At 35.6% G+C, this 27,706-nt stretch overlaps 1 protein-coding gene across 4 annotated transcripts in view; it reads left to right on the forward strand.

The window, feature by feature from the left end:
• Positions 1 to 27,706, forward strand: part of TNIK (TRAF2 and NCK interacting kinase) — a 420,827-nt gene that overhangs the window by 367,904 nt on the left and 25,217 nt on the right. For 3 of the 4 annotated variants that reach the window (XR_007496767.1, XM_049775216.1, XM_049775218.1), the window contains exons 19-23: positions 6,403 to 6,566; positions 9,435 to 9,532; positions 11,030 to 11,053; positions 17,954 to 18,138; positions 25,463 to 25,592. Coding sequence is in view for 3 of the 4 variants with exons in the window: in XM_049775216.1 (XP_049631173.1) it covers positions 6,403 to 6,566; positions 9,435 to 9,532; positions 11,030 to 11,053; positions 17,954 to 18,138; positions 25,463 to 25,592 (601 nt within the window). In the remaining variant the exon portion in view is untranslated. The remainder of the gene's footprint in view (positions 1 to 6,402; positions 6,567 to 9,434; positions 9,533 to 11,029; positions 11,054 to 17,953; positions 18,139 to 25,462; positions 25,593 to 27,706) is intronic. The other variant, XM_049775217.1, reaches the window with a different exon arrangement.

The raw sequence follows: 27,706 nt of genomic DNA on the forward strand, positions 1-27,706 counted from the left end.
TCTTGTTCTTCCGAGTAACACTGAAAATGGGAAGCTCCAAGCTCGATTTCATTTTTAAAAACTTCAGGATTTTATTTACTTACTGTGATAAGTAAATAGATAGAGGTAACTTTAGACCACTTTTCCTTAAAACAAACCACCCTAAACCTTAATGGCCTGAAACACTAGCAATTATTATTTCTAATCATTTGAAAGCTTAGTTTTTTAGCACGTCTGCTGTCACATTTACATGCACTCATGCAGCTGCATCGGACTATTGGGTCAGTGAACATCTGGATGGCCTTTTATCCCAGGATCCTTACTTGGTGATCTCATAATAGAAACCTAATCAAAAAAATCCTGAACCATAAGCATTTTTCAAACCATTTTTTAACATCTTGACCATCTCAGTTTAATAGTGAATTTCTGTAAAAAGGAAAAGGGTAAGAAGATCTACACAAAGACATGTGGTTTTGGTCTATAACTATAACACCACCAACAACAACAAAACCACTCTACTATGTTCTTTTGGTCCCAATGAAGCCCTTATTGTTCTTTGTACCATTTATACTTTATTGAACCATTTGTCAGAAAAATACTCATCTGTAAAATCATTAAGAAAAACTGTTTGCCATTCCTGATTGCTCAACATGGAAAGCATGCATGTTGACTGACTTTGAACTTGGGCACCACATTTACTCCTACATACCTCCAGCAATACCCGTAGACAGCTGAGGTGTACTTGATAGTCCCTGGCACTGGAGAGTCCTAGCAAATTCACATCCTCAGGACATCACATTGAAACACTGTGGCCTGTTGACTGAATTTATCTGGGATTATCCCTCAGACACCATGAGCATTACTTGGGAGCCCCCCAATTCAAAGTAAAAATTTCCTTTTAGGTAATTTATCCTTTAGAAGGATATTATTATATATTACTTAAACTATATATTACTTGAACCAGATAATATAAAATATGTTACTTATACTATATTAAAAATAGTAATATTTTACTATTTCTTATAAACTCCTAAACAATATTCCTTATTTTATTTGGTCATCCCTTCAGTTCTCTGAGATGTTTTTCAAGGGAGAAAACAAATTAGCAAAACTAGAATAGAACTGAAGGGAAAAACCACGTATGTGAACATGAACAGATTTTAGGAAATTTTGTTTTGTTTTTTATTTCTTTGGTTTATCAAATATGTACTGAAGATATGCTTTACGATTTAAAGGCTGCATATGGCCTTTAAAATTTATCCAGGATTTCTAATTCAAAGATTATGCTATATATGCTGCTTTAGGAGGAAACATGTATTACTTAGGAATAATCTATAAACTATTTATGGCCTTGCTTTCTTGTTTCCCTTGTGGTGAATGTAAATGAACATACTTCAAGAAGTAGAGCTTCTCTCTCCTCTGTCTTTTGCATACTTAGGAGCCACACTATTTGTTTGGGGCAATACCTAGCTATACTCAGGGCTGACTCCTGGCTCTGTGCTCAGAGACCACTCCTGGCAGGTTGAGGGGACAATATGGAATGCTAGAGATTGAGCCTCAGTCAGCATACATAATAAAACATGTGGCCTACCTGGTGTATTATCTCTTCAGTCCTAAGAACCACACACTATCAACAAGTATCTCAGACATAGAAATTAAATACATAAAAAAAGTGTCTCAATATTTCTGAAACCTAACTTCCCAGAACACCACTGGCAGAAAAGCTGCTAAGAAAACTTAAGAATAAACCAGTGTTGTGCTAACACAATGAGAAAAAAAAAAGCACAGCTTAATTATTGTTTAAGAAGTTCAGGCTTTGGGGGCAGAGTAATAGTGCAGCAGTAGGGTGTTTGCCTTGCACTTGGTTGACCCAGGATGGACCTCCTTTGATTCCCAGCATCCCATGTGGTCTCCCAAGCCAGGTGCAATTTCTGAGCACATAGCCAGGAGTAACCCCTGAGCATCACCAGGTGTGGCCCCAAAACAAAAACAAACAAAAAAAGAAGTCCAGGCTTTGCTTTCTGTAGTCAAACAATTTCTGTGCACAAGATGTCATATAGGATGTATTGTACTTTTTGAGAAGTGAGGTATTTAATAAACTTATTGATAGTCTGAATGGAAAATGAGTTAAAGTATGTGTACATGTATGTCTATAACAAGAAGCAAAAGCAAAGCATTCTTATTTTCAACTACATTTCAAAGGTAGTTGGTCTAAGGATCCTATTTATATCCCGAACACTTTTCCTCTTCCAGGAATAGTACACATGCCTTCAGCAGTGCCCTGCTTAGGTGGCAAACATCTGTTGCTAACACAGTGACCATGACCTCTAATTGATGTTCAGCTTTCCATTTTCACATCTGTGCAGCTGAGCAGAGCTCTGGTGGCAAGTTCACTAGGCACTTATTACTTGCTCCTGGACTCCCAAATGTTCTCAAAGTGATTGTTGGATTTTAAATCCAAATTTGATTTATTGTGATTTGATATTTCTTTAAAAAAAATCCTATATACTATTGCTGCAAATCAGCCCCTGATGAGGTTGACTGATGGAGGAATGGAGGATGAGGCCTTTCTCCTCCAGCTTGGACCACACGTCTGTTACCCTGTTTAGCCGGTGGTTCTGAGGTGAATGCGGCGGGAAGAAGGCCAACAGGCAGTCAGGCTTCCGAAGAAAACAGCTATTTATTCCGTGAAGAGGCCAAAGCCAAAAGGCGTAAGGATAGGCCGCAGGACAAAAGCCCCTCACCTTCCACAGACTCTTGCTTTTATGCCCCAGAATCAGGCACCACCCAATGGTGGGATCAGATACCAGTCAATGGTGGGAGCAGAATCAGGTATTACCCTAGGGTGGGAGCAGAATGTCAGGTCACACCCTAGGGTAGGGCACAATCACCTATCAGGGTAGGGTCAGTAACATAATAATCCCATAAAAATGTTTACATACACAACATACTATTTAAATTTATGTTTAAGAACAAACATACAGAAAACTTTAATTATAAACTTGGTTTAATTATTTGAGTCAACAAATAATTTTGTAACCTGAATATTCTGATTTGAAAAATTATGATTCAACCAAGTGAAATTATTGCCACATTTTCACTTTATTGAGTGTTTTATAAGCCAAGAGTATCATTTGCAGGTTGGCAAATGTCTAAACTAAAAGTCATTATTTAAGAAAATGCATACGATTTTTTACACATTTGGAAATGAAAGTCAGTTAATAGGTTCATCTGAAAATCAGTTCATTCTATAAAGAAGCATGAAACCTTTTTTTTCCTGAAATTTTTCTTTAAATTGATATCCTATAAGAGCATTTGTCTTAGACTCTAGCCCACAAAGCAAATCATATTGCTACATAATAAGGAAGAGAAAACCAGACAATGTGATAATTATAAAAATGCACATATTTTACCCACAAAAAAAAAAGCAAGAGGCATTTTAAAGTCTCTAGCAGTAAAAATAGCAACCTATTAAGATCAGCACCCTCACTGGTTAGCTTCAGTGGGGAGGGCTTGTGCTAATGAGATCCAGGTCAGGAATTTAGTGCTCAAGGGATCCAATTAGTTTTCTCACAGTAAGGTTCTGAGTTGCTTCAGAGAAGCATGATCATCCCAAATGGTTGTATTAAACCATATACCACATGCCCACCAAGACAGCCCTGGCCCAGGACTTATCAGCCAGGATGACAGCTGCCTGCTTTTGTGCCTTCCTTGGAAGTCCATTTTTGGTGCCAGGCTTCACTGACCATTGCTATTGGGTGATCTTCTCTCCCAGGACCTCCTACAGATGTGATACTCTATTGGGGGGGGGTCTTGTCTGCACCAGCCAGCTCTAAGAATACCCCTTTGTCTTTGCAAGGTTTTCCCTAGTCAGACCTCCAAGGCCCAGTCAAGCTCTTCTCCCTCTTCTTTTTTTTTTTTTTTTTTTTTTTGGTTTTTTTTTTGGGTCACACCCGGCAGTGCTCAGGGGTTATTGCTGGCTCCAGGCTCAGAAATTGCTCCTGGCAGGCACAGGGGACCATATGGGACGCCGGGATTCGAACCGATTACCTCCTGCATGAAAGGCAAATGCCCTACCTCCATGCTATCTCTCTGGCCCCTCTTCTCCCTCTTCTTATCTCTCTAGGCTCTATTCCCCAAACTTCAGCAATATTTGAAACTCACATGTAGATTCTTTCTTCATCACCTAGTGTATTCATTTTGTGTATCTTTTTTTTAGGAATTTTTTATTTTGGGATTTTGGGTCACACCCAGTGACACTCAGGGGTTACTCCTGGCTATACATTCAAAACTCCCTCCTGGCTTGGGGGACCATATGGGACACCGAAGGATCGAACCACGGTCCGTCCTAGGCTAGTGTGGGCAAGGCAGACACCTTACAGATTATGCCACCGCTCTGACCCCAATTTCTAGGATATTTTATAATTTAACTATCAGTTCTGGGTGTTGTGCTCTTCTCTAGCCCTAATACTACTCCAGCCAGACTTGCATAGTAGGTGCTTGATAGAAAGGTTTGGTTAAAAGAAGTGCTCCATTTATACAATTAGCTAAATCCAATAATCACATCACACCATCAGGGGAGAAAGTCAGAGTTAACAGACATCCTTCTCTTGATAGAATTTTTTAATACTACAAATATTACAATAATAACAGTACACACACTGAGAATAATTGCAATTCTTAGTTTGTCATCAACTTTAATCTGCAATACAGTTGCTTATAATACAATTTTCAGAAATTGATGTCTAAATTTTTGAACTCTATTAATAGATAAAATAATTCAAGCACTGTTTAAAAAGAAGGCAAAGGTGAAAAGGTCATTATTGGAAATTAAGGGTTGGGATTGTTTCTTTATGAAATATTAAAAATTTTTGGATATTTAAATGTATATATATCATCTTAGTTGTTCTCTAAATTAAAATTAGTTCCTGTTTAATCAGCTAATATTTTGGGAAATACTACACATATGACTGTCATAAAATTATGAAGAAATTTTAAAATTATTTTAAATTTTAACCATTTAACTATTATTTCTTAGTCACTTTTACTGTTTGGTTGGATTAGCAACCTTTTACCTTGGAAATTGTAATGACGTAAATACATTCAATAAAAATTAATAAATTATGTGGCATGTTAACTTTTTTTACATATAAGATTTCCAAGGCAACCAGCCAAGCTTTCTAAAATGCAGTATTTGAAAATTTTTCTAACTCAACCAATACCACAAAATAGGTTCTTGTATTTCCAAAGAAAAATTATTTGGTTTAGTTGCTGCTATAGTGGTACTAATTTGAAATCTGCCTGATAGCCTATAGTATAAGTTTCTAACGGGAAGGGCCCTTATTATTTCTTATTTACTGATAAAGCATCTCACACTCAGTTCAGTACAGTATGCCAGGTATACAGTTGATACTCTTAAAACCACCACAGAAATGAAAGCATTAGAGGACATTTTATTATGATGTTTCTTGGTTCAATCTGGGGAGGTTATGAGTTCAATAATTTATCCATTTCTCCCAGGTTCTCTTGTCTTGTGGCATAGAGTTTCTCAAAGTAGTCTGATTAACCTTTGAATTTCTTTAATATCTGTAGTAATCTTCCCCTTTCATTCTAATTTGTTTTATTAAGTTTCTCTCTATTTTTGTTAAGTTTTCCTAGTGGTTTATCAATCCTGTTTATTTTTTATTGATCTTTCAGATTAATTTTTGGATTTCCAATTCATTAATTTCTGCTCTTATTTATTATTATTTTTATTATTTTTGTTTATTTATTTTATTATTTATTATATTTATTATTTATTTTATTATTATGTTTTTATCTGCCTATTTTTTTCATTTATTTTGTTGATCACTGTCCAGTATTATAAGCTGTGACATTAATTATTTATGTAGGCCACTTTTTCCTTCCTGATGAGTGCTTGCAAAGTTATACAGTTTCCTCTTAGTAGCACTTTTGCTGTGTCCCACAAATTCTGATAATTTGTCTTAGTCTTGTTTGTTTCCAGGAATTTTTTTATTTCCTCTTTGATTTGCTCTCTGATGCACTGGTTATACAGCAGTGAGCTGTTTAATTTCCAGGTGTTAAAGTTTTTCCTCTGTGTCTTCTTGTAATTCACTTCTAATTTCAGTGCATTATGATCTGAGAAGGTAGTTCATACTATTAATATCCTCTTCGTTAGTGCAATTAGAGAAATAACTACACTAACAACTATCATGACAATGATTGTGAGTGAGAGAAATAGAATGCCTGTCTCAAATACAGGCAGTGGGTAGGGGAGGAGGGAGATGGGGAGCATTGGTGATGTGAAGGTTGCACTGTTGAATGGGTGTTTTCTTTATTATGACAAAACCTAACTATAAACATCTTTGTAGTTTTGGTGCTTAAAGATATTATTTAAAAAAAAAATCTCTGCTATATTTACAGCAACCCTGACCTGCGGAGAACTGAGCCCATCTTGGAGAGCCCCCTACAACGGACAAGCAGTGGCAGTTCCTCCAGCTCCAGCACCCCTAGCTCCCAGCCTAGCTCCCAAGGAGGCTCTCAACCAGGATCACAAGCAGGGTCCAGTGAACGGACCAGAGTTCGAGGTAAAGTGTTTTCCTGCCTTGATAGAATGGCACAAGGTAGGGGAGGAAATCAGAATATTTATTGACCTCTATGACTTTTGCTTCTATTATGCCTATCACTGTGTGATTCTAATAATCTACCCCAACCATTTAGACTTCTTAAGGGATAGGTTCAACATGAGTAACATCAAAGCAAGGTTGGTCTCTGTTCACAGATACCAGATACCATGAGTAACATCAAAGCAAGGTTGTTCTCTGTTCACAAACACCAAATACCAGAGTGTTTTAGAAAGATCATAGATTGACCTGATTTGAAAATATATTAGCTTAGTAGTCGTCTGAATTTGCATTTATGTTTTATTACTTCCCTAGTCTGTCATGTACTTCTTAGTATTCCCTTTGGGGCATTTAATCTCTCTTCCTACCATGAATATAGTTCATAAGTATTTAATAAAAGTTGAAATTCATCAAGGATTAATATAGTACACAAATGTATTCAAGAAAAAAATAAATCTCTGACTTAATCATAGTACCTAAAATGTAGTCAAATTAAAAACAAAGTTTTTACTCAAAAATTATATTTGATTCTTCTGGTTATTCAAATTAAAGGAGTGAATTTTAATGAGTAATCACTTAATTCAAATCACTCTTCATTGTTTAGTTTTTTCTAGTGAGATTTGTGCAAAGCATTTTATGTCCAGCTTACACATGATGAAAACATTGTTTCCAGCTCATCAAAATCTGAATAGCAGTCCTTAAAAAACAGTTCTGATCTATAATAAAGAGAAGATTTTTAAGTGCAACTGATAAATATTAATACACTTGTAAGTTACATTATCCATTACAAAAGCTATCAATCTTTCTAGGACTCCTTGTTTGACATACCACAGTTTATCTCTGTATTTAGGTTTTGATTAAATAAGATGAGAGCACATTGATTTTGTAAAAGTTCACATTTAGTATTCAAAGTTCTTGGGTTAAGATATAGACTGGCCTTTGTCTGTCCCATAAAACTCTCTGTCACAGTGATCAAGTCTATTAGTAAGAACACTAGAGTTGCTTTGATGAAAATGTAAATGTATTTAATTTAGACACTGCCATTGCTTTACCTTTTCCACTCACAAGCAACTTAATAAATAGCCTTAGTTAGAGCACATGCTAAAAGGAAACTGAACTCTCCATATCATGTTAATTCTGTCATCTGGTTCTGGTTTAACATCAGCTCCTTGTTTTCTGGATAAGAAGTAATCTTGTATCCCTAGAATGTTTCTTCAAGACCTCTTTAAAGCAAAACTGAAATATCCCTTCCACTTTTGATTGCTTTTGTTTTGATTGCTTTTGTTATAAGCTCATACAAGAGAAGATGAATATAACTACTCAATCCATATACATATATGAATGTATGTACATAAGAAGATACATATATAACTTTTAGAGTCCTCTCTGTTTTTTTTCTTCTAGGGTTCTTTCTTTTATCAACAGTCTCATTCTTACCCCTATTTAATTCTTTTTTTCCTTTTTAAGGATTTAGATAACATTCACTACCACTCCCAATTAAGAAACCATTCCACCAATAAAAGAGGCGTTTTCTTTTCCAACAAGATTCCAGTCAAATAACCATCTTGGTAGAAAAGGAAACCAAAGCCAGAGATAGCCCAGCAGGCTAAGCACATACATAGGCCCACTTTGAACCCCAGCACCATATGGTACCTAGAACATAATCAAGAATGACTCCATACACTGAGTTAGGAGTAGTCCCAGATCACAGTTGGGTGTAAACAAAATTTAAAAGTGAGGAGGAAAATAAACATTGAATCTAACATAAGAATTGGTATGGTGGGGTGTAGAATTGGTATGGCATAAAAACTGAGAATAAGACAGCAATCAACTAAATCCAACTCTGCCCATAATTTTAGCATGACCATAGAACTTTTGGTCTCTCAAAATCTGTATTCTACTTAAAATTAGGAAAACAGTGCTATATTTTGGTTTCAATGAAGTCATCAGCATCAAAAGCATTTATCTAAACTCCTTCCCTTGCCTCAGTTGAAGTAACAATTTAAATCAAGGGCAAAGAAGGTGTCTAAATAAACAAAACAATTCATTTCCTTTAATACTTTGTAAAATTTTAAGTGAAATCCAGAAAATATTTCGTTATAATTTGTGTTTTTATTTGGTTGTGATGTGATGCAGTAACTGTACCAATAACATAAGGTTTAACACTACTGTAATGTTACTTAAGGTATAGTTTTTTAATAAAATGAATCTTTATTTTATTTTTATTTTATTTTATTTTATTTTGTTTTGTTTTGGGGTCACACTCGACAATGCTCAGGCATTGCTCCTGGCTCTACGCTCAGAAATCACTCCTGGCAGGCGCAGGGGACCATATGGGATGCCAGGATTCAAACCACTGTCCTTCTTCATGGAAGGCAAATGCCTTACCTTCATGCCATCTTTCCAGCCCCAATAAAATGAATCTTATTAAAAATTTACTGGTGGAAAAGTTATACTAGTGAAGGTGATGTACATTGAATCACTGAAACCCAACTATAAACATTTTTGTAACCACAGTGCTTAAATTAAGAAATGACTTTTAAAAATTAAAAAAAAGCATTTAGCATGATTATTTTTCAAATATATGACAGTGGTGGTAGTACTTGCTAATTTCCCTTTATTTTTAGTGACTTCTGGCATACAAACCTACATTTGCTGAATTTTGCTTGGCTGAACATTTACTATCTTTTCACAAACATGACTAAGGATTTGCCTAAGTGAATAACTGTCCTCTGAGTCATCCTCCAAGAGATGATTCACCAGAACTCCAGAAATTGAACCAGCACTTTTGACAATGATCATCTTTCTTGCCCCTCTGTTTTTTTCCTCCAGCAAACAGTAAGTCAGAAGGATCACCTGTACTTCCACATGAGCCTTCCAAGGTGAAACCAGAAGAAACCAGGGACATAACCAGACCGAGTCGACCAGCTGTGAGTGTTTTTCTCTCAGAGTTTTGTGCTCTTGACTTAGCAGAAAACCCACAGAATTAAGTAGTTGAAAATGTACTGACAAATGTGAAACAAAGATTATTGTGATTATCAAGAAAAGTTGGTTAGAAACATCTACAAGCAAAAAATTGAATAGGTCTTGGATTGCTCACCTATCTTCCCCCTAGATGTTGGCTAATCCTTAGCACTATTTGAGAGAATATAATAGAAAGAGGGGACCGGGGAAATAGCAAAGTGGTAGGGCGTTTGCCTTGTATGTGGCTGCCCAGGACAGACGGTGTTTCGATCTAAGATGTCCCATATGGTCCTCTGAGCGCATAGTCAGAAGTAACCCCTGAGCATAACCGGGTGTAGCCCAAACACAAGCAAAACAAAAAATAGAAAGAAACATAACACAGAAAAGAAAAGAGAGAGAGAGAGAGTGAGAGAGAGAGAGAGTGAGAGAGAGAGAGAGAGAGAAAGAGAGAGAGAGAGAAGTAAATGCCTGCCCAGAGGCAGGCTGGAGAGTGTGTGTGAGAGGGAAGAGGGCATCAGGGAGGGTGAGAGGGAAACTGTTGACATTAGAGACAGAAAATATGCCCTGGTGAAGGTTGTTGTACTTTGTATGACTGTAATTCAGTCATGAAAAATCTTATCTGTGGGGAATAAACTGTAGTATGAACAACCTTGTAACCATGATGTTCAAATTTAAAAAAAAAAAAGAAAAGAAAAAGATAGGGCTGGAGCAGTGGAGCAAGCAATAGGGCATCTGCCTTGCATGTGCTAACCTAGGACACACCGCAGTTCGATCCCCCTATGTCCCATATGTTCCCCCAAGCCAGGAGCAATTTCTGAGCACGTAGCCAGGAGTAACCCCTGAGTGTAACCGGGTGTGGCCCAAGAACCAAAAAAAAAAAAAAGAAAATGATAGACATTAGCATGCCTTTTCTTAGCTTCTATAGCAGATTTGGCAAAATACAGGTTTCTCTTGCTTTCTGCCCTTTCCCCATACTATTTTTATGTGATTTAATATAATATTAAATATGTGGTTTAAGTTTTCGCTATTAATTTTTTGCTACAACTGTTTTCTGGAATAGAATTTGATAAGAATGGCTTAAAAATCAACCTGACAAATTGAAACTAAAGCATAACATCAGTAAGACCTACAGACATCCAAATAACAGAAAGAAATAAAAACTTAGAAACTAAAATTTGAACTTTGAAAATTAATGCATAAATAGTTACTGCTTGCTTGTTTTATTTCCATTTTCTTTGAAGATTCATCTTTTCTATGAAATGTACATAAAGTTTTTAAAGTAAGGAAATGAGAGGTGATAAATAATGACTAGAATTTGTAACACTCCACATTGAAGCTCTCCTCACCCTTTCGTGTTTATCAAATGTGACTAACGATTCCCATTTTGTGTCTTACCTGCTGCTTCACCTTTGACTCTCCCCTCCTTCTGTGGATTCTTCTGGATTGGGTTCCTCTAATCTCAGAGCTATAAAAAAGCTATAGATGAGGTTAGTATTACTTTTTCTTGATCATGCTTTCATAAGATGTAAATCTTATTTCCCAATGTTGACAGTTAAAATGGTGACCCACTGATTTTAAGTTCGCTCATTTGGAGTAAACTGGCAAGAGAGCCCCTTCAACAATAGTCCATCTGAGCATCTCAGACATGATGGAAAGCTTCAGAGACCCTTAAGTCAAAATGTCACCATTACAGTGTTCCTATCTAGATCAAAAGAAGTGCTCATTTCTTATTCCGGTATCTTCCCATCGCAAACACAGCTTTTAACCTGTGCTTGCCAGCCTTATAACAGGAGGGTTTTCAGCAATTTTACTAACAAAGAGACGTCACTGTAAGGCACTCCAAATTTATAGTGTGTGATTTGTGAACAAGGCCTTACTAGGTATTGTTAGATTGATTTTGTGGGACATTAACTACAGCATCAGCAGCAACATCAACTTTAGTTAATGAATCCTGGCAAGATAAGTGACTTTATTTCCTTATCTATGAAGACATTTTTCCATTACAAAAATATATGGCTTTGCCAGTCTTAGCTACCTTGCTAAGAAGTATGACTACCTTACTGCTGTTTGTCAGAACTGCATGAATACAGCCAAGTGAAGTTTTATTTAAGATCCAGTCATTGCAGAAAGTCCTAAGTGCATGGAAATTGAATAGTAACATATGGCTGTAAGGCTGTAGCATGGCTGAGCACCATTTTTGTGAAATGATATGGAAAAAACACTGGCTTTGGAATTAAAAAGCTATATTTATAATCTGGCACACACATACACACATCCCTCCAGTAAATAACTAATTGGGACTAGTCTCCAGCATTTCTAGCATCTCTAGAATTTCTTCATCTCTAAAATGAAGATAAAAATGTTTATCCTGGAAAGATAGTACAGAAGGTAGGGCGTTTGTCTTGCATATGATCCAACTAGGTTTGATCCCCATATGGTCCACTGAGCACCAGGAATGACTCTTTAGCTCAGAGCCAGGAGTAAGCCCTGAGCATGGCAGGGTGTGGCCCCAAAACAAAGCAAAAATGTTAGTCCTATTTAACTTATAAAATTGCTTAGGGTCATGAGCTCGGATAGCTCAGTTGGTAGAGAAAAATTGTTTAGGGTCATCATCACAAAGCATTATATGAATTATGTTATGAAATATATGACCTATGAAAGTGCTGCATAAACCAAGAGGTGAACATCATTGCCAAGGTTTGGCTTAAAGAACTGGAGCTGGGTAAGCAGGCAGAGAAGCATGTTTCTATATAACTGATCTTTTCCAAAAAGGCTTCTTCCTTTTTCAAAATTATGATCTCACATCCAGGTTGATTTAAAACTTATTGTTATAGTCAATGAATCATAAAACAATAAGACTCTACATGTCTGCAGTATGTGGATAGCATTTATAAAAAGTAAAAATGGATAGTGTTTTTCATTCTTTTTTGCTCTAACCTTGCCCCTTTCCTTTATAGAAATGAAAATAGGAATTATATATCAGAGTTTTTTTAACATTGTTCCCTGAACTATTGAAGAAAATGACATTCTGGCTGCCAGTAAAAATGCTTGTGTGTGTTGTAGAGGGGCCATACCTGGGGAGGAGAGGAAACAACTCACCAGAAATCTCTTAAGTACAGAATTTGACTATCATGAAGGAGAGGGTGAAAACTGAGTTTCCTTCTGAGTTTCCCTGAGTTTCTTCCTGCTAACCCTGATTTATCATGCTTTTTAAATTGAAGTTACTTTGCTATACTCTGAAACACAAGATTAATGAGAAGGAGCAAGAGAAATATAAATGTCTGCAAGTAATTGAAGGGGTATGAACTGTTCATGAAAACTATAAAGCATATGTAACTGAAAAAAAAAATCCCAGTAACTCTGTTAAACCCATTCCTTGATTATCAGTAATCCAAACTACTAAAAAGTACAAAATTATTTGGTACTTCATTTTCAGTAATTCTTGACCAGGGTCCATCTCTTATCTCTTGACCCCCTTGGAAGATAGTAGGCAAGGGAGAGGCAATTTCAGTTTTCACCATTGGAGTAAGAAAATAGTACTACCATCATCTGGTGTTAGAGCTGAGGTATGTTGCTCAGCATTCCTAAGTCAGAGGTTCCTACAGATTTTTTATGCACAATAAAGCATTTTCCAGCCCCAAATATCAATTGTGTTACAGTTTAATTAAACCCTAATTAAGCTCTCAACTTAGTGATCCTCCGATCTCCATTTCTAGCTTCCTTAATGACTTCCTCTCCACTGACTAATTTTCTAATTGATGGTGTTATGTTGAAAAGTTTTTAATCTCTTGAAAATATGGCCAATATATAACTATTATCAAGAAAATATATGGTTCCCTCTTCTCTCTACATACTGTTAGGTTGATAAAAAAAATTAAAATTAGGATTTTAATTTGACAGATTGACAAGTTAGAACCAAAGAGATAGTGTAGAGATAAGGCATTCTCCTTGAATGTGGCCTACCCCCATTCAATTCCTGGCACCACACGTATTCCACCAAACTCTGCCATGACAAAGCCCTGAGCACAGAGCAAGAAATGGGATCCCACTAGCATACCCAGGTGTGGACCCCAAAATCCCCCCAATAAATAAATCTACTCCCAAATTAATAGCATCTGTTGAATAAACTATATAAAACCTCCAAACAGGATAAGATAAAATAGGGTGCATATACGCAACACTGAATTAAGGAAAAGGGGACCAATGATTGGAACTTCAAAGAAAAAAAGAAATCAATGGAAGATGAAGAAATATCACATATTGGGAAAAACCAAGATTTGCTAAGCCATGTAGATACAACAGGATAGGGAGGAATTTTTAGCAATAGATTCAACTAGATTATAGCTAGCTTCTACTATGTGATAACTATTACAGTGGTCCGCAATCTGCAGCTTGCGAGCCACATGTGGCTCTTTATACTTTTAATTTGGTTCTTCTGTGTGCCGGGCGGCCGCTCCAGGAGTCAGGACTCTGCTCCTAGCCTCTGTCAGTGCGCGCCCTGTATGGCTCTCAAAATAAATTTCAATCATGGTTTTGGCGAGATTTGTCTCAGTTGAAAAAAAAAGGTTGCCGACCACTGACTAGGATGATGGTTGCTGAGATAGAATAATCATCTATCTAAATTCTTTAGGAAACAGAGGCTAAGGTCATGATTTCATCCTTGGTTTCGAGGGTCTTGACTAACTTCATTTCTAAAGATTGTGGTAGCTGGTCTTATACACCATCACTATCTTTATGGTTTGATTCTTTATAAAAGTCAAAATAGAAATGTCCATTAATTTGGCATTACTTTTTCATTAAATATGAGGTTGTGCAGTATAGTCAATGATTATTACTTTCTTTAAGAAGAAAACTATTTAAATTAGTACAGTTAAGTGCATGACATGAATATTAGCTGTATAAACAATGACTTTAGAATTAATTTTTGACTCACATACAGAAATCTGGAAAATTCCAGAGTGGATGGATAGATAGATAGATAGATAGATAGATAGATAGATAGATAGATAGATAGATAGATAGGTAGGTAGGTAGATAGGTAGATAGATTGGATAGAATTTGAGTATTATTAGTGATCCAATTCATTTTTGTCTGAACTGAGGAGTGCCACTATGTCTTTTCTATAGAATTTCTATAAAGGAAATAAATTATGGTAATTGGTTAAAAAACAGCTGAAAGGTTTAACTATTATTTTTAAAATCAACTAAAAGTCAAATAAACTAAATTGTTTCTAAAAAAAGATTTGAAGTGTTTTTTAAGTGAGATATTCCTAGCCCTCAATTTAAATAAGCTTTTCTGAAAGAAAAATCACATTAAGTTGGTTCTAAGTAGTGTTATATCAAAGAAACCTTTGGGGAAGAACCATCTTACATTTACTCAGTAATCAAAACATTTTACCATTTACTTTATTTCATTTTTTTGTTACCCATTTTCAATTATTTCCATGCTAAATAGAACTTTCCTCCTCTATTTAAAAAATACTTTTTAGCTTTAGGCTTGAGACAGCCAAGCAATAAATTACCACAAAAACTCATTATATTGAGAAAATTGCTAATGTCAGAAAATAAAATGCATGAAAACGGATCTGAACTCAATGGTGTCTTTTTAAGATCATGTCTATTTCCATAACTTTACTATTGTAAATTTTTCAGAGTGGATGAATAAGGAGCAACACTTCAGCTAAGTGCTACTGGCAATGAAAGATTACTTTTTCTTTACTTTTCAAAAGAAACAACTTTGAGTTGTTATTATTAATACCATCAGTTTTTTTAAAATCTCATCCTCCAAGCAATTATTAATTAAACATAAAGTAAATTTGCAATTATTGCTATTTCAGGAAAAAAGACTTTTTAAATAATGCCCAAACAAAAAAATCTAATTAAAATTGAAATTACAAAGCTGATTAGAAACTAAATGTTTCTAAATATAGGCAGGCTTTTGTTGGTTATTTTAACAAATTAGACTTGCCAAATATTTGAATAGTTTTTGTTTTATTAGTTTTATTTGTCTTATTTTAAAATGTCCAAGAAAAGGAAAGACAATCTATTTGTAAATGCATTATTAATTTAAATAACATATATGTAATATATTTTACTCAGAACTTTTGACATTATAAATTTTAAACCATATTTTCTCTTTAAATTATAATAAATATATTTTAAGATTTAACATGTTTAAATGCTAGATGAGGCCTAATTAGATATAATGTGTATAAAGAAAAATGCAAGCTAAATTTACCTAATTTATTATTTTACTAATTTGGAAGATTATACTGTTCTTTTCCATTTATAGCCTTATCAAATTATATACTGTATTTGCAAACATATTCAAGTGTAAAATACACTTTTTTCTTCTCCTTAATTTGAGATATAAGTAGTGACAAAATAGTCACAGGATATTAAAGTAAAAGCTTAAATCCAGATATTGAATTCACTTGTTTGGCCAATCAAGAAAGCAGAAATAAATTTATATTAAATGTTATCTCTGTGGTAATTTTCTTCTTTAATTGTATCTTTTACATGTAAAAATCATTGAGTCTTTTTACTGCAGTTCTATTTTTCTTTTTATAATATGGGGCAAATATAGGCATTGACATTGAGGTCCTGCCTGTGGACATATGAGCACATGTAAAAACCCTGAGTTTGTTGACATGAAAAAGGCACAATTTGAACTTTTATAAATATACTTTTCATAGAGACCCAACTCAAAAATTTAGGACACATTTAAAAGTTAGGGCCAGAGCTATAATAGTATAGTGAGGAGAGCCAATTTCCTTCCATTTTCTCAACCTCGGTTCAGTCCCTGGCACCACATTCTCCACTTCATGCTCCACCGGGAGTTATGCCTGAGCACAGACTCAGGAATAAGGCCTGAGAACCACTGGGTGTAACTCAAAACCAAAATCAGACTAAAAACATTTTTGCTATTTTGATTTCAAATTAAACATGGCTATTCAACTTACTTTCTAGACCAAATAATAACCTGAAGGGTTTCTCCTCTTAGCCTTTACAATCTAGAAAAATAACAAGATTTGTTGTCTTCACAAAATACAATTATGATTGTAATTTAGTTGCACACAGTTATCACTGTTTCTCATTTGACAAATTAGAATTTAATATTAAAATTTATTAAAATCACCTAGAATGCTCTACTTCTACATCATCTGAATTGAAATAATTCATTTCTGGATTGAAATAAAGAGAGAATATGACCATAAGGAAACTGGGATTTAGTATCTCTCAATGAGTTTTTTTCTCCCTAATTCCCTGTCTTTCACTGAATGCTCTGAATCCCACATGGGTCACTAATATAGGGAGAAATGGTAAGACTAATGTCAAATTGCTTTTTTCCTCATTTGCATGCTGTGTGTCATGGGCAGTTTAACCCATGCAAATTAGAGCGGCCATGCTTTTGCAGAACTGCTTCTCTCTGCATTGCTCTGAAAGCATGTCAAATAAAAGATAGTCAGATATTCAGCACACTGCCTGCAATATGCCTGGTGATTTAGTACCACATCATCACATCCATAAGACTAAAGGTTTCATCATATTCATGAAAAATGAGAAAATTATCTCTTCCTCTGGTGTTTGCATAGTCATTTCGTATTCTTCACCAGGGTTTCTGCTAGGTAACTGCATTTAAAACAAAATGAAACACCTATCATTCTGGAAGAGTACTACTTTTATCCTTTTTCCCCCCTCTTTCCTTTGTCTCTCCCTTCTTCCTGCCCTCCTTCTTCCTATCCTCCCTTTCTCTTGTTTTGATTTGTTCCTCTTGATTCATTGAGCTCTATGGCTGTCTATCTATTTTAGTGACACTAGGCTTTGGGTGGGCCATTATTTGATGTGGTGCCTCTGCTCTCTAGGGAATGATGACATACCAACCAAGTCATTGTAGTAACTGGAACCTTGGGAATTGCTCTGTTCGTTAACTGATGCTAGATTTTGGTACAGTAGCAATCATAAGAGGGAAAAGGCCATGAGTATGGCTTGGGCAGGAATACCAAAATCCTGGGGAACAATTTCTAATCCCATGTAATTTCCCATTCATGCTGAGGGTGATCACTTCACCTTCTCAAATAAAATGAAAACCCAATGTTTGTACATATGTGTAAACACACATGTGTGTACACATTTATATATACATTCTGAATTGAACAGTCTCAGTCTAGCAATTGGTTTTGAACAAAGTTTTGATTTATTTCATCTTTCTTTTCTAGTTTCTACATGCTCCAAGCATCGTTTTCTTAATCTCATGCAGTATTGTTTGTACCAGTTTTATATAGAGCTTTTTTTTATTGTTGCTTAAGCTAGAGCACTGACTTGCTAAGATAGAGCTTTGGTTGGATTTTATAGTTTCGCCATACTTAACAAATTCTTCTTTCGTAGGACCTGACGGCATTAGCCAAAGAATTAAGAGAACTCCGAATTGAAGAAACAAATCGTCCATTGAAGAAGGTGACGGATTACTCCTCCTCCAGTGAGGAGTCAGAAAGTAGTGATGAAGAGGAGGAAGATGGAGAAAGCGAGACCCATGATGGGACAGTGGCTGTCAGTGACATACCCAGACTCATGTAAGTGAACTGAATTTTAAATATAAGATGCAGCAGCTAGGTCTCCAAATAAGAAGTATAAAATCACTTGTGCGTCTCTGTTACAATCGGCCGACTTGCTATATAAAAATTCCTTGAAGCATAGTTCATTAATCATTTCTCCATAACTCAGCATTTAGAACCCAGAGCATTTCTTAGGACTACATCTCTAAAATGAACCCTTAATGGATTAAGAGTCTGTTTGGTGACGTTTTTTTGAATTCTCTCCATGCCAGGACAAATTATTTTGATAGCCAAACTGTTGACATGTGCTTTTCCCATAGGAATGAGTAAATGTATGGGCAAAGGGAGTTTAGAGATTAAAATAGGCAGCAGGAAACATAAGCTTGACCATCACTGCCTTTAGATAGGGAGAAATAGACTTGGCAGGATGGGGTAACATTCCATAAAAATATCAGGTATCAATAATCCTTCAGAGAAGTTTCTGAGATTAATATTTTAATATGTTCCTTTTATGATTCTTTTTTTCATCTTCTGCGTCTCTTCATCTCTTATGACACTGCCACATAGGTTCTGCCATCATTTTGCAGTTTTCTTCTTGGATCTTTATCCCAGTATTTTTGTCAGATATGATGGTCTTGTCCAGCAGAGGTTGAAGAGACAGGGTTGACCAATTTGCAGGAATAGCATCCATTAATAAGTATCATATGCAAGAAATTCCAAGAGCCAAACCCAGTTACTAAAGCTGAAAAATCCACTTTTTTTTTTACTCTTGATTACCAGCTGTTGAAAACCATAAATAGACTAAAATATGACATTCTAAAACATCCTATATCACCACCCTTTACCCCTAGCATGCCAATACAGCAGGCCCATTTAAAGTTTAGGTCCCCTGATTCTATTGTCATTGACGTTGGCTTGGATATTCAGTTCTGGCGTCCTATCTTTTTTGCATGTCGTGCACCCTTCTCCATAAAGACAAGTCTGTGAGCACCTCCCACTACAGAACTACCACCTTTTAAGTTTTCCCTAAATAGACCAGGTTGTGTCTTCTCTCTATGGCTTAGCACCCTTCTTCCCCTTTAGAAATCACCTCCTCTTCATCTGTCTGCAGAGCCAATCCTGATAGAGTTCAATAGTTCAACCATCTTCTTTAGAACTACCGTATCTCCTATTTTTTCCTGCAGTTCTATATAATTCTTTGAACTGGCATATCTCCTAAATGTTATCTCCTAGCTTGGCTGTGACACCTCTGAGATACAAATGTGTTTAATCTAAATAGATAAATTTATGCATTTTTGTTATAAAATATACAGCCTGGGGCCAGAGCAATAAAACCACAGATAGGGCTTTTGCCTTGTTTACCACCAACCTTGGTTCAATTCTTAGCATCCCATATGCTCCCCTAAGCACTGCCACGAGTAATTTCTGGGTGTAAAGCTTGGAGTAACTCCTGAGCATTGGCGGGGTAGCCAAAATAATAGATAGATAGATAGATAGATAGATAGATAGATAGATAGATAGATAGATAGATAGATAGATAGATAGATGATAGATAGATAGATAGATAGATAGATAGATAGATAGATAGATGATAGATAGATAGATAGATAGATAGATAGATAGATAGATAGATAGATAGATAGATGATTCATAGATAGAAAGGTGATTGATAGAGAGATAGATGATACTCTGGTAATTATATCAGACTATTATTATATGCACCTATCTAAGAAACATCACACCATTAAAAATTTTTATAAAATAATTAATAATAAAATGTTTTAAAGTTAGGGTCCTTCTCAAGTACCATTTTATGACTTTAAATAATAATAAATTACAACCTTTACTTTTTGTCCAAAAATATTAAATACATATTATACAGTTTACTAGTATTTTAAAAAAGAGCTTTTCAGAAGAGCCTAGGAGTTCCAGCAAACAACTATAGTATATATCATGCAAAACAATACCTTTTCCTATATAGAGAGCTGGTTTCATATTATCATAATTTCATATTATCACTATAATCTCTTAGTGCACAGAACTAAGAGAGTACTCCCTAATGAACCAATGGCATCATTTTCAATGAAGGGGGAAGTAAGCCAAAGTTATCAAAAATTATTCTTTTTTACATAATTATGCAATACTTCAATTTTATGTTTATCACCGATTTTATGATAGTTATGTATGATTTTATACATTAAATTTTAGACATAAGGAGAAAATAAAAGCTTTACAGAGTAGGGAAAGGACACCTAAGTTCATTGGCATCATGTGGCAAAGGCTAAGAGTCCTTTTTTGGCATCAGTTTATTTTCTCAAATTCCAGCACAAGCTTCAGAACAGATCACTTTTCGGGCACTCACAGGATCTCTCTAAATGAAATTTGGACAATGAAAGCTAGATAATTTTGTGTCCCTTCCTTTCCATTCTCTTTAGATCGCTTTTGAACCCATTGTCTCCCACGCTATTGTAGTTTCTCTACCAACACTTCAGTCTTTTCTGCCTTTGTCCATATTCAGACTTTGGCTTGGTTGGTGTTGAACCATATGATTCTGGTTATGCTCTAACTCCAATATCCTATAATCCTTCATCGTTGGAGCTATAATAGCTGGACCTATATTCCAATTAAATTAACCTCACCCTTTCTTACAAGTGCCTTGTATTTTCCAGTGCAGTGCCTTTTCTTAGATTGATTTCCTTATCTATATCAATTTTTTCACTTTTATTTTGACTAGTATATGAATATTTGTATTATGCTTTTAGACTCTTCTGTATTCTAACCTCTTTTATTTTATTTGTGCCTTCTGTTCTTATATCTACTACCCTGTGCTGAACTAAAAATCCTTATGGAGCAGATGTTCAATAAATGTGTATTGAATTGAATTAAATCAATACCACCAGGTACACTTTGACAAATTAAATTAGAGAAAATTACTGTTCTAAATTTGACCTAATTACAGTAAATTTTCTATTTTCTCTGTTTAATTTGTTGAGATGTTTTAGATATTTTTGTCTCATAGAAATTTGAATTAAAAAATCCAGATTGTATTTGGAAAACTTACTCTTTTTCTTAGATAGGATGCCTTTAACTAAACAATGTTATACAGCTGGTGTTTTATTACTAGCACTTTTAAAAATTATTGACTTTCCCCCTTATTAATAATAACCTTTTAAAGTTTTAGATTTATTATATCAATTGACATAAAACAAATTGAATTTTCATTTTATTATCCTTACACCTGCACAGTTTTTCCTATTATTATCTTATATGCTGAATATTATAATTAGTGAGACAACATTGAAGTATTTTTATTATAGTTTATTCAGATGTGTTCACTTTTAACCAGATATCCACAGAATGCTGCATTAAATTCTGTGATTTTGTTACCATATCTCATATATTCATCATAGCTGTGATCATTTCTCCCTCCCCCCTTGTTTTGGATGAACTTCGCAGTTTTGAATAGTAATGATTTGTATATTATAGAATGCCCTTGTACTAGAATTTCTTTTTATTCACATGATTAGACTAGGACCATGGACCAGAAAGAGAAAGATCACAGAAATAATAACCTTTCTTACATTGTAACAAAGAAACATTCTAGAGGTAAGGTGACCAGCAAAAAGATTATTTTTAAGCCAATTGTAGAGGATGAATCTGAGGCATAGGTAAGAGAAATGAGTCCAGTGGATCATGGAGTTTCTAGCACAAATAATCATATGGTTTATAATGCCATCTGTGCCATAGCACATGAGGGAAGTCTAAGCCATAGTCAAAAGACTAGTGTGCATGATATTTTGTATGCTTAACCTAGCATGCAAGGTATCATGTTACTACATGGTTCCATAATTCCTGAACACCATCCCAAGAGTTCCCACTGAATACTTCCAGGGATGGCCACAAGCCTCAAATATAAGTAAGTTATATAAATAAATAAACAGGAGGAAGAAACCATTTACATTGGAAAATGATGGTTTCAGCTCATAGCTTATGAATTTGGGGAGATCTGTGTGCTTTAGTTGGAAATATGTTGATGAAAATTGAATGAATAAATTTCTGGGCCTTCGTATTTTTGATGTTTAAAAAGAATTATGTAGAAAGGTGCTTAGGAATATATTCAAATATATGGGTTTTTGTGATCAAAAGCAATTATCTTTCACAAAGAAGGTAATAGAATAATTAATATTGTGGTAAATAATACAACATACAAAAAGAATAAACCATTGTATATTAAAAACTCATAAGATAGCAACAGCAATCTGCCACCAGAGCAAACTATCTAAGAGGAATTGTTTGTTATTTCTGAGGAAAATTATCTATGGAGGAAATAATCTTGTGGTCTTGTTGCTAATAGAAATGGTGTGGGCCGGGCGGTGGCGCTGGAGGTAAGGTGCCTGCCTTACCTGCGCTAGCCTAGGAGATGGACCGCGGTTCGATCCCCCGGCGTCCCATATGGTCCCCCAAGCCAGGAGCGACTTCTGAGCACATAGCCAGGAGTAACCCCTGAGCGTTACCGGGTGTGGCCCAAAAACCAAAAAAAAAAAAAAAAGAAATGGTGTAAAATAAGTTCAAGACATCCCAGCAGTTCATCATAAACATTTATTAAAGGTGCTGAGAAGATAGTTATTTCAAGTGGTAAAGCATATACCTTCATGTCCAAGCTCTGATTGTGATTTCTTGTACTGCCTGATATTCTACACCGCAAACCCACGAAGCACCACCAGGTGTAGCACTAATGGCCTCCTAGTACCTTAAGTCTAAATACAAACATATTTATCACAGATAAAATAGTTCTGTCTCATAAAACTATAAGTATAAAAGTTGACCCAGGAAAAGATGGGAGTGATAATCCAGTGGGTATGGCAGGTATAGTGGCTAAAACTATATAGTAACTCTTCCTAAAACAGATATTAATAAACTTTAAATTTTAAAATTGATGCAGGGAAATTGAACATAGTAAAAATAAGGACTGAATAGGCCTTTCAAAAATTATATGGATCAAGAATTGATATATTAAGTTTGCTATAATATACATAAAGAAGTATTGGAACCAGTAACTATCATTCTAAAATAATAATAATAAGAGGTCAGAGTGGTAGAACTGGGTAGGGTGTGTTCCATGAACACAAACAATCTGTTTTTGATCCCAGGTACACCAGATGGTCCCCTGAAACCACCAGGAGTGATCTGTGAGTACAGAAGCAGCAGTAAGCCCTGAGTACTACCAGTTATTACTTAAGAAAATTAAATAAATATAAAATGATGTATATTTAATGTAAGAATTACATACAATATAAAATGAAAAGATTGAATCAGTTTAGAGACATGCTTTCATTTGCTGATCGAATCATTTGCCATAAATTCCTTACAGAAATTTCATTCTTCATATTTTAGAATACCATTAAGAGCTCCTTTATAGGAAAGAAAATTTAAAAATACTTTTTGAATATTCTTCTCAAACATGTGAATTCTAATTCATATTTATATTGACTTAATTCAATTTGATTACTCAACTGCTCCAGTTGATAAATTTCAAAGTAAACATCTGCTTACTTTCTTTTTTCTTGTTCATATACTCTTAGTTTTGTCTTTATTTTGGATAAAAACCCTTGACCCATATCCCAGGAATATCCTACATTTGGTATTTCTTCTTGGATTTAAATATCTCATCAGGTGATTGGTTAGTAAGAGTGCCCAAGAAAACAGAGCTGTTCTTTAATATGGAAAATCAATTAAAAAAACAAAATAGTAAAAAATAAAGAAACAAACCACACACAATTAATAAACTTATTAGAGAAAATAGGAATATATGTCTCAATGGTAGTACACAGGCCATACACACACATGTATTTTGAAAGAGACTTGTTAAGTGCAACATGAAAGTCTTTGCTTGCCTGGTCCTATTTTCCATGCTCTGTACCACAAGAACACATGGGAAACCTCTGTCTCTGCTCTCAGATTTTTGTCAAGATACTCTTATCGTCCACATTAGCTATATCCTAAAAACAACAGCAGAATAAACTGGAAATATAACACAGCTGGGGTAACTATAAAAGTTAAAAAGAACACCAACAGGCCAGAGAGATAGTACAACAGGTAAGGCACTTGTCTTGCAAATAGCCTACCCAATTTTGATCCCTGGAACCCTATGGGATCCCTCAAGCATCACCAGGAGTGAATCAAGCACAAGAGCTGAGCACAGCTGAATATTGCCTCTCAATTTTTTTGAAAGGTACTGAATCTTATTTTATATAAGTCATCAGAATACTTTAACTTGATAATTCTTCATAATCATCCCCCATTCATGACATGATTGTTTTATGCACTGCTATACTGTGCCTACTGTATACAGGATCTTGGCTGCACAATAAACTGTGTATTTTATTGAAAGAGGAGGCAATTTTGGGGCCACACCCGGTGATGCTCAGGGATCACTCCTGGCTATGCGTTCAGAAATTGCTCCTGGCTTGAGGACCTTATAAGACTCTGGGGGATGGAACCTCGGTCCGTCCTAGGTCAGCGCATGTAAGGCAAACACCCTACTGCTGTGCTACCACTCTGGCCCCAAAAGAGTGAATCCTTTTAAAGAAAATAAGTGTAATAAATCTTAGAGAGGAAGTCTAAGAGGTGTCTCAGGGAAAGTACCCTTTCAGATGAACTCAGATAAATTAGGGCACCAACCAAAAGTCAGACTGAGAGAGAGCATCAAGACAGCAGGAGCAGCATGTACAAAAGCCTTATCCAGTGTTAGCTGTTCAATGACTCAGCAGTACCAGGAGAGCCTGCCAGGGCTTGTTGGCTCTGCTGAGAACTTCTCCAATGCTTTCCTCAAAGATCAGAAAGCCACCCTTGCTGGGTGAAGTAGGAGAACTGCATGAACATCATTATTAAGAATAAAAATATTAATAAAGAGCTGCAATATTAAAAAATCAAGAATCGGGCATCAGACTGCAGTAGAGTCTAATGTATGTGAGGTTCAATGCATTAGGTTTGATGCTGGGTTTAATCCGAGACACACACACACACATACACACACACACACACACACACACACACACACACACACACACAAGACCTCTAAACTGCATGACCAAAAACATGGTTAAAAATGGAGATCCTGAAGATAGGTCAGTGGACTGGAATGCATACTTCACACGCAAGAGTTCATTTCAATGTTTCTACCCCAAGCACTGATGGGTCTGGACCCAAAAAGTAAACCCTAAAAGTGGTTACAATGTTAAATATCATGTATATTTATTTTGCCAAAATAAAGGAAAAAGCTGTATAGGACATATGTTCTCTAAACATACTTTGTGCCATGAATGCTGTTCCTTCTCTTCAGACCAACAGGAACTCCGGGGAGCACAGAGCAGTACAATGTGGGTGTGGTGGGCACCCATGGGCTGGAGACCTCCCATGCTGACACTTTCAGCAGCAGTATTTCAAGAGAAGGAACCCTGATGATACGAGAGGTGAGCTGGTAGAAAAAATGTTGGGCATATGTATTCTGAAATTTTTACATGAGCACTTTCACAGAGTGCTTATATGTGTGTTTTAAGCATATAAAATTTGGGGGAGGGTGAAATAGTGCTTCTGAATAATTGGGGGATACTCATTTTCTTATTTCCTAAAGCCTTTTTAAGCCTTTGCAGCGTGACAATGACAATAGTCCAAATTCTTTAGTAGAATTCTTCAAATTCTTCAACTCCTCCCATAAAGAAAGGTGCTATTATATTTATACACACATACACATATATGTATATATATGTACATATATGCATATAAATCTGTGAGGATTTTATGTAGAAAATGTTTAGTAGTTCCAAGAAATGGTGATATCATCAGACCTAGTTAGAGTACAGCAAACAGTGAAGATTTTTTTGAAGAGTAGAGAACTGGGCAGATCTTATGCTTTTTAGCACTCTGGATGATTTTATTTTATAAACTCTAGGAACATTATTTGTTGGAAGTGAGAGTTACCCTCTCATCTGACTGTTCTAACCAGAAGCCTTTAACAAATCAGAAGATGACATCTCCACCATCAGTAATTGTCCTGCAGATTTGACAACAGGTCTGTTTGGACAAAATCATAATGACTGTTGACTTAGGGCCAAAGTTACAAGATGTCTTTCTCTATCACTTTTAATCATTTGTTACCCTTCATAAACAATAGTATCTGAATTATGGGATAATAGGGAGAATAAAATGAATTATTATTATATTAGAGTAGTCAATGGATGCTAACTATGTTATTTGATATTCTTCTTTTATGGTATCTTTGTCACTACTCTCCTCTAAAGCTGAAGCATACCACACTTGTTCTCCCTTCTCAACCAGGATAACATTGGGAAACCACAAAAGCAGGCTTTGTGCTCCAATTTCTTGCCTTTGTAAGAAAGGAACTATAGTTTTAAGATGAATGAGGTCTTTGAAGTAATCATCAGTAATGGAGTAATGCTAAAGTTATTCACAAAAAACTTGCTAGAATTTTATTTTAGGGCCTTACTGTATCTTTCAAGTGGTCGTTAAAGAGTCTGTTCACTTAAATCTAAGATGAAAAATTACTGAAGCTATAGAATGCTAACATATTAAAACTCCTAAGGTAGTGAATGGACAGTTTCAGCTTAACTTTAGATGACTTCTATCACAAGACCTTGTCACATGTGGAAGCAGTAGGGGAAAATGTCCCAAATGGAGTGACTCTAGGTCCAAATGAAAGTAAAATTTGCTTGAATCTTTTCAACAAAATCAGTAGCTGGGAGTGGGTATTTGGAGACATATTTCCCCTTCAAAAATTCCCCCCCAAGAACCATCAAGAATGACTCCTGAGCCAAGCCAAGGATAAGCCCTGACTACCTGATGGAAACATCAGGCAGCTTTCCAGATACATGTTTCTAACTCTCCATTGCCTAGTTTTTCATATGCTCACTTCTACTTTCCTCCATAGTTCTCCTTTGTTCTCTTCTCTCTACAGACCAGCTTCCAGAAGCATAGCATGTTCTCTCCCCTTCCCTAACCCTATAGTGCAAGATACTAAGTACATCACAATTCTACAGTCCAACTGAGTCTAACCTATATTTCTCAGACATAACATTAAATTTCAGAGGGAATCTGATTTTGCTTAGCTCAGGTGGCCCCTGGTGATCCTATCAGTACTCGAGATAGCTGAGCCACTTATTACTGTTGCTATCCAAAGCATTGAGTTCTGCCTTCAGCATATCTCAATTTAAACCCTGATTTCACAACTCACAACCTCAAGCAAGTTATTGAATTCCTGGCACCTTAGGTTTTCCATTTTTAAATGGGAATAAGGTAGGCTAGCTTTGTTATTAGAAGTCAATAAAATGCCATACATAATGGGTTTGGGATGGTCTCTAGTTTATGTTGGCACTGGGAGGATTCTAGGACTGGCTGACTCCCAATGGTGAAAGAATAAAGATTATCGAGATTTTTGAGGTGTTGAGGACAGGACTGTTGTTCATTTTTGTGTTTCTAGCAGACTGTGTGGAACACAAAACATACATCATTCTAAGAATGTGATGGTTGAACAGACAGAAAAGGAATGACTCAGAAGTGGGAAGATTCA

This window comes from Suncus etruscus, chromosome 6 (genome assembly GCF_024139225.1).
Source record: "Suncus etruscus isolate mSunEtr1 chromosome 6, mSunEtr1.pri.cur, whole genome shotgun sequence".
NCBI lineage: Eukaryota > Metazoa > Chordata > Mammalia > Eulipotyphla > Soricidae > Suncus > Suncus etruscus.